At 48.3% G+C, this 8,603-nt stretch overlaps 1 protein-coding gene across 1 annotated transcript in view; it reads right to left on the bottom strand.

Annotated features, from left to right (window-relative positions):
- LOC108574019 overlaps positions 1-8,584 on the bottom strand; it is a 9,280-nt gene extending 696 nt beyond the window's left edge. Inside the window, exons 1-2 of the mRNA XM_017936517.1 lie at positions 7,812-8,584; positions 4-714 (exon numbers count right to left, since the gene is read on the bottom strand). Coding sequence (XP_017792006.1) covers positions 4-714; positions 7,812-7,973 — 873 coding nt within the window. The 5' untranslated portion in view covers positions 7,974-8,584. The remainder of the gene's footprint in view (positions 1-3; positions 715-7,811) is intronic.
- Positions 8,585-8,603: the final 19 nt, after the last annotated feature.

Genomic DNA, 8,603 nt, shown 5'->3' with positions numbered 1-8,603 from the left:
GGCTGGCGCGTTTCTAGCCTCGGGATCCGCTCGTATCCCGAGGAAAGCGCCTATGGACAAGCTGCCGAAGGTGTTATTCTTGATGATGATCGTTCCTCTTGCCGTCACGTCGAAAGCCTCGCTCTCGAGGCTCTCGACTATGCAATTCTGTATCGCCACTGTACGCGGACTTCTCACGATGAACGCGTCGCTTCTCACTGTCCCCATTTTTACACCGTCCAGCATGAACTTGTGATAGACCTCTATGTCGTTCATCGTTCTGCTCGGCACTTGGTCGCCGAAGCTGCCGCCGATCACGTGCAAGTAACCGACGTCGAACTTCTTGAAAGCTTGCGCCTCCATGTTCTCGATGTTGCAATTCTCGAGCCTGAGAGTATCGGTGCGCACCAGATTGACGAACGAGAACGCGCTCAGCTGGCCAATCCTCACGTTCTCGAAGCTGATCGCCTCTACGTCCCCACGAAAGACGAAACTCGGTATCGTGTCGATGCTACAGTTCCTCACGGAGATCCGCGTACGAGTGCTTTGCGGGGACAGTTCGAAACTGTGTTTCACCAGGCTTAGATTCGCCACGTTGATCAGATCCACGTACCGTAGACCGACCATCGAGGCTAGACTTGAGTTCGTCAGGATTACGGACGAGCAATTGCTCACCGCTATTCTGCTAGTGTGAGGGCTTAGTCTTCTGTCGCCCTCCGTTGTTAACACCAGTTCCTGAAATTAGACGAATTCCGGTTAGAGCGTGCATTGTCGAAGGAAAGTTTCGGTTGAAATTCGACGTATCATAGGGTGGTTTAATAAAAGGTCGAACGGCTGTAATCGAACGTCTATCGAGCACCTTAATCGTTAGAAAAGCTAGGTTTGCCTTTGGTGTCGCGGGAACCTGCCAATTAACCAGAGGCCAATATCGTTATCGTAATCGAGGGCTTAGCGTTTCCTATTTTCTCCCCCTCCGGTAAATGTTTCCACGAAAATTCCCAGGCTAACGAGACTCGGTCACGGAGTTAGCGTTTTGCACCTTTTCTCCTGTGCTTTATACCTGTACTTTCCACTTTGACACCGTTCCCTGATACACGTTCGCCACTTTAATCGGTCGATTTTTCAATTCTTATTATTATCGAATAAGTGAACACTTGATACTTTAATAGTAACGTAGGGATGAAAATTTGTCAAGAGAAACATCAGAAGGGATCGAGCATCGATTTCGGTAAATTTACACGATCGAAATTTTCACAAACAGCTTTTTTGCATAAAAAATTCTTCCGTCCGGTAGAAACGCGTTCGCGAACAATAGTGCACCAGGGGCAAATGGTACCGGAAGAGGAACATCTCGGACAAACGGTCCCGCTAACTCAGCTGCGTTGTTTGTAACCAGCTGCTCGTCGCTCGTCCATTCTCCTTCTTTATTAATTCATTTGCACGCGGCGCGTAGAGCACGTAGCTGATGCCACCTGCCACTCGCTGCCTCTTTGCTCGTTCACAATCGATGGCGAAACGCGTTACCTGCTTATACAGATACCGCTTCGTTTACTTTTCTCCGCAACATTATCGCGTTTTTCTGGGCTAACTAAGCTTCGATAAGAAGAAGTCGCTCGTGGATGAACAGAGAGTCTATTTCGACGATGATTCGTTCACATTTTTCCATTCTACGTTCGATAGAAGCTTATAATGTAGATAAACTAGTGGTTGATCCAGTTTCGATACGTTTGAAAGTTCGTCGAATCTCGAGTATCTCCAAGGAGAAAGAAAGAACTCGAGGGACAAATTTCGCGTAATTCCATGTTCTCACAAAATCTCTGGTTTACCTTAGTTAGAGGACGGTGAAAAAAGACGTCGGTTATTAAGACGTTGGACGTTCATTGTTCGCGCGGAACGAAGGAGTTTCGTGGTAGGCCGCAGCATTAGCGATGAATGAGAGAGAAGAGACTGCGAACGAGAAGGTCTGCGAGAAGCGGGGAAAGAAGAGAGGAAGGATGAAAGAAAAATAAAAGGGGTTCTCGCGTAGTGCGTGGCCGATAAAAGCTTTGTGCCCCCTTTTTTTTCTCAGGTGCGTTTCAACGTCTCGCCCCCGACGTAATCTCTCTTCTCTCGCGCGTCCCTTCCTGTCTGTCCGACCTTTGTTCCCGTCTCATTGTTCTTGGTCAATTCCCGGCACACAATCTCCGGCCCATAGAGGAGATTACCGCGGCCAAAATACTTCTGTTCGCGTGCACAGCTCTTTTTTCACCTTCGAACAATTACACGCTCGTCCAGCCATCGTTTTCGTTTCCGTTCTCCTCCTGGGTATTCCTCCGTTCTTCTCGCAACACTCCAAGTCTTTTCATTCGATGTAAATCTTCTCGTTCCTGTGTTTTCACAATTTTACAAATTTATCAGATTTTCCCGAAATCGTTCGAAACGTGAATTCGCGATCGACGAGAGAAGGACGCGAATTTCTGGACTCTCCGGGGGAACGAGAATTTTATTTCCACGCGGTCGTGTCCTCTGGAGAGAGACCAAGTGTCGGAGAGTAACTCCGGAGACGAAACGAGGGTTGAAACAGGAGTAACAGGAAACAACGACATAACGCGATATTCCTTTTTAACGGCACACGGCCTTTATTCTCGCGGCTCGTAACCCCCCGCGTGTACACAGAGCTTCCACCACGCGTAATTCTATCGAGTGTGCGATATTTCTGCCATTCTCCGGATAGTCTCGCGTAGAAATAAAAAAAAAAAGAGACAGAAAAATGTGCAGCTTCGCGTCGAGGGATCGCTTCCTGATTACTTAAACCAACGTTGATCGAGGGTGTCCGGGGTTGCAAGCGTCAATTTTCCAGTAGCGAATCTCAGGTGTATTCGGTGGTCGCGGCTTCGTTTTCAAGGGGGAGAAAACAAAAAAATGATCGTCGTGCCTCGCTAACGTTACGACTGTGATCATCCCTGGGGTAGTTCTCGAGCGCGATTTTAATTAGAAAACACACCGGTTATCGTCGATTGCAGACGTGGCAGAGTATTAATGAAATTATATCTGGCTGGGGATATCGTGGACTATCGGGGAACGATTACGAGAACGTTTATCTAAAACGAAAACGAAATCGTTCTAATGGTAGTTCCAAATCGATCCTGTTCCGCGGTCTAGAGTTTTATGGAGTCGCGGCACCATACCGCGAATCGAGTATTTCGACCAACCGTGGAAGAACGCGCAGGAGGGATAGGAAAGAGCACCTTTTACGATCTATAAAGGATTTATGCGAAACAATTTCCATCGTTCGGGCAGATTCGTTCGTTCGGGAACTGAACTGCTCGCCCCGTTATCGTGTACTCGTTACTCCCTCAACTACCCTTGCAGCAGCATTTCCTCTCTCCGCTCCTTCCCAGCGACCGATAGTCGTTCTTTTTATTCACGCGCTCTTTAATGCAACGTCCATGGAAACGGTAATTGATGATCGTGTACATCGATGTTCCAGTTAATCGAACCGTCTTTCGTTTTAACTATTCATCCGTCGAGGAGGATATTTCGCCCTTTCTCTCTATCCCTTTTTCATTCACCTCTTTTTTTTTCTTTCTTTCTTTCAAAGCTTCACTTCGAGACGCCTGAGAATAATTTCCTTTCAACGTCGACCAAATCGACTAAATAACAGGGCTCTCCCTCTCGTTTTGTACTCATCGTTCTTCTACGCGAATCGACGGTGAAACGACGGTGTGCTCCAGATGCTTGTTCCTTTTCTACGACTTCGCGTAGCCAGTTTCCGCCATCGAGTTTCCATTTTCCGACTATTTTCATAACCGTGCTGCGCCTTCTCTCCTCTTCGTAAATGACGCCCTTACGGCTCCTCTCTCTCTCTCTCTCTCTCGTTTAGGACGAAGTGTTGGCGCTTACAGCTGTTACTTTTACACGCCTCACAGGCAACAGGACCACCACCGCATCCCTGTTCTTTATTTCGTGCTTTATTTCGACGTCTCTCGTTATGGGAAAAGCGGGCGAGTTTAAGGCTGTATCCCGCTAAAAGGTTTCCTCAATTATTCACGGTATCGTCAATTATTCAGCGGCCGCCGGCGCGCTTGACAACTTTACCCGCGTTGACTCTGTCTCGTGGATGGGCTTTTTCTTTCTCTCGCGAAATATCCTGTTTTGTCTGAACCGAGACCGACAATAACAACAAAACGAACAAAATCTTATTATCACAAAGACTTTTAGAAAAGACGACGAAATTTCTTTCCCGTCCATTCGTCGATTACAACGAACGATAAACTCCTTTTACGATTCACCCGAAGGAAATAGGAACGCGTATTACCGTCGAACGTAATGATTTTACGTATTACCCCTCTCGTTGGCTGGCTCTGCTGCCAAGAAGCAAATAATAGGTCTCAATGAGAAACTCCAATGAACTCGGCGGAAATGGAAAAGAGGGGGTGAGAAAAGCGGAACAGAGGATAGGCTAGAAAGAGAGAGAGAGAGAGAGAGACGTCCAGCCTCTCTCGATATATTCGTAGTCACGAGTTGACGGCGCGACAAATTGGCTGAGCGTGTTCCTGAAATGCCGGCTGTATTATGCGAAATCCACGGGAGAACTCGCGGGGCCCCGCTATGCATTATAAAACTTCCCGCTCCTCCTCTTTCCCCCCCTCACTCTCTCTCTCTCTTTTGCATTCTATACCTTTTTTCTTTCTCCTGCTCCTCCAGCTTCCTCGTCTTCAGCTTCGTTGTTAGCTAAGGTTTTCCAGAAACGAGTTCGCGGAACGAGGAATATATTGTGCCCTTCTACGAGCATCGTTTCACCCCTTTTCGCCCAGGCAACTTGGCAGACAGCAGCGAAAACGCGAAAAGGTGCCGGCTTGCCTTTACTCATTATTCAACGGCCGCGTCGATTTGAATTCCCCTGTTGAAACTCGCCGGTAATTGGGCTCACCGTTACCTTCTATACGAGCGAATCCTCCTCGAATACATTCGGCGCCGTTGCAACCGGCGTGACCGCGTATAAATCACTGTGCGGTGATTAGCAGAGAAGATCTATTTTCTCGATTGTTCGTCACCAGGCCGCAACTTTGTCAATACGGTAGCAATCATCCAAGGATCAACTGAGACCACGCGATCTTCCACGCGAATGTGATATTCGATCCGTATAATTATCCGATCGCGACCACTTCCGTTATCCGCGCGCACGCGACACGAGAGGCGCCTACGCGATAGTCGGCTCGGTCGCGACGATATCGCCAATTTCTTTCGATACGATTTTCTCTCACCCGGACGAGAAATGTAAATTTTCCTCGGCGAGGTTTTCGCTGGAAGGATTGCAGAGGGAGAAAGAGAACCTGTCTGTAAATACCACGGGATTGACGATTTATGTCGATTCATGGGTTATGTAACGACCAATTGACCTGATAGCCGATCCGGTCCACGTTTCGGTTGGCGATTTCACTTGGAATTTTAAATTCGCCTCTGGTACGTTCGAATTTTTCCAAATCTGTCTTCTCTGAAATTTCTCGTTGTTCCTTGCTTCGAATTTCAATATTTGTCGATTCGTCGGTTGTTTCTGGCAAATTTTCAGTTTGCCAAAAGTTCTTTCGAATTTGTAGAAATCGAAAGGTTTTTCGCTGGTGAAGTCTATCGTTGTTCCTTACTTTCTTCCAAGGTGTCGTTGCGACAGTATGGTAATTCTACCTCGAATTTAAATATTCATCGATTCGTTTGGTCGATTTTATCGTGTATAGTTCTTTGTCCTTTTTTTTTTTCTTCTGCTTCGTGTTTGTGTGCGCGGAGGAGACACGACGGCGACGAGGAAACGTCAGAAGCGTATCCCATTGAGGCGCTGATTGGTTTTCACGACGTAACCGGTGCTTGCTTCTCGCGGTCATTTCGTCACGGACAAGAGCTTTACGGATCGAGTTTACGGCATTGTGCACGGACTCAGGCCACGGTATACACGCTGGCGTAACTCCCGCGTCGCTTAGAAACGCACAGACCTGTCCCCGGGGGACAAAGAACGCTTTATCTCAGGCCTGTAACGACGCCTGGACGCCTCGAAGGGCGCGCGATAAACGAAACATCGTCGTGTACCGAAATTCGTAGGTGTAATAATAGGTGATCCTACGGCTAGACCTTGAAAATCATCGCTACGCCTCTCGATAACGTGAACTCGTTACGTCGATCCAGATATCTCTGGTGAAATTTCTTAAATAGGTCATTCGTAAGAGCGATTGTAAATCTTCCTCTAACTTTGTTCTTCTTACGATTACTTCGTCACCGTTGATAACGAAGTAATTTTAATCTCCTACGTTCTTCTCCGATTAATTTCACCGATAACCAGAGCGGAGTGCGAATCGATCGAAAATTTGGAGAAAAAGGTCGGTCGAAGGTAGAAAAGGTAAGAGAGAAGGAAGGTTTCGCGTATGTACGAAGGATCCTCAGGTGACCGCGATCCTTCAGGAGCAACCCGCATTTTTCTGTAGCATTTTCCCTAAGGCGGATCCGGCACTACCTGTGTGCGCCTCAGTCCGGTGCAATAAATATTCGAGGGAAAGGGGCAGGTCGACGAGGCAGGTGGGAAAGACGAGGACAGAGGCTTTAACCGCGCTCACCTTACCTACCTGCCAGCAATGTCTGGCCCCCGATTTGCGTAAACACGCTCTAATTTATGGAGGTCTCGGTCTGCGTGAGCCGCCCTCGCAATTTACGCGGGAACCCCCTACGCGCCACCGAGATTAGTCCTCTCTCTCCCTCTTTCGTTTTCTTTTTATTTTGACAACCCCTAGTTGTCGGTCGTTTTATATATTTCGTCGTGGGGCATTTTGCACAGGGGTTAGGCTAGGTTTCCGTGAAAAACGGTTCGAGTTGACGACGGAACGAAACGATCGGTTCACGCGTAACTTTGCCACGGAACACGATAAGCGGGGCGCTTTTCGAGGGGGAGAAATAGAGAGTTGTACGTGTACACGGCCTCTTCTCTATCTTGTTCACGTGGATAATTCGAAGTTCACCGCACGAATGACGTTCCATCGGGTGAACAAAAGGAGGGAGGGATCTGTCGGGTGCCTGGTGTCGCATTGTCCGCGATTTTTCGTGAGATAGTAAACGAGCCGGGACCCGCGGTTTCTCAATGAATTCGTGGGAAAGAAGAATTCGAGGGAGCTACCGAGGGTAAGAGGAACGGTCTCGAGAAGGGATCTCGAAGTGTGGAGGCGGGGGAGGAGAAAATAGTAAGGGAGAGATTCGAGACGACGATTGGCCCGAAGAGGACGGCTCTCCTGGGCGCACGGGCACGAAATGAAATCGACGAAACGAAAGGAGAGCGAGAGAGAAAGAGGGAGGCGAGTTAAACGCGATGGTCTATTTCGCGCCAGACCGAACGTGGGGAGAAGTTTCTTTCTTCCTCCGAGGGGTTGAACGGTGCTGAGATTTAGAACGGCCCACGTAAACTCTGATCTCTCCTACCAAAGGTTCCTCTCCCAAAAGACGTTCTTTCTCTGTCTTTCTCTCTGTTTTATTTTATCTCTCCTTTTTTTTTTTTTTTACCATTGTCAGCTGTTATTTCTCGCGACGATACGATCGAATAGCGTGTGATGATAAAAGAAATTCTTAGCTACGTATACGAGGGGGGAAACATACCTCTCCTTCCTCTTTACAGTCACAGGTCAGCCTGCCATGATGGTCGCAGGAACAGGGGGGATAGTTGCACCTGTTCATCGAGTTTGTCAGAGCACCCTTGAACAAGCCGCCTCCTTCTTTTTTTTTTTTACCATTGTCAGCTGTTATTTCTCGCGACGATACGATCGAATAGCGTGTGATGATAAAAGAAATTCTTAGCTACGTATACGAGGGGGGAAACATACCTCTCCTTCCTCTTTACAGTCACAGGTCAGCCTGCCATGATGGTCGCAGGAACAGGGGGGATAGTTGCACCTGTTCATCGAGTTTGTCAGAGCACCCTTGAACAAGCCGCTCCAAAACAGTCCGAGGATAGCGCTTCCCAACACGAATTTCGCTGCTCCCATTTTGCGCCCTCGCTCCACTCTACTTGATCCACCCTCTTCTACTTTATTCTTCTTATTTTTCCTCGACTACTACCACCTTGTTCGACACGTTTTTACACCAAGTCGCCGATGCCAGCTGATTTAACGTCGTCGAGCCGACCTAGATGTCGACCCGACATGTCTGTCGCATGGATTTCCTGGATGAATCCAATCACAGCACTCGAAAACCCTTCCCCCGAAGGAAAGAAAATCCCTCTCGACGTTGTAGCACAATTTACACCTTGCGATACGGTTGTTCTTCCTCCTCCTCCTCTTCTTCTTCTCGTGGCAACGACGGAGAAGAAGCACACTAGTCCCGTTACTGCTGCTCTGACACTCCACGCGCCACTACGTAATTCTGTCGGTCATATTGCCGTGAGGAGGATCGTCGTCGCTTCACGCGCGCCACGATTTTCGAAGGTGCTCCACCACCACTGAATCGTCATTCGAACTTGTCACGAGAACGGTCCCGGAGCTACGACGACGTCATCGTTCCCGTTGTTATTTTCCTTCGCTGGACCGGAAACATCCAATTACATCCATGATACCCGGTGACACCGTTGAACATCACGACCAGTTATCCACGGATTTTCGATTTTCCACGGTTTGCCG

The sequence above is a fragment of the Habropoda laboriosa genome, unplaced genomic scaffold (genome assembly GCF_001263275.1).
Source record: "Habropoda laboriosa isolate 0110345459 unplaced genomic scaffold, ASM126327v1 scaffold145, whole genome shotgun sequence".
NCBI lineage: Eukaryota > Metazoa > Arthropoda > Insecta > Hymenoptera > Apidae > Habropoda > Habropoda laboriosa.
Note: the sequence above shows the minus strand (reverse complement) of the source record. Positions and strands in the feature narration are given on the sequence as shown.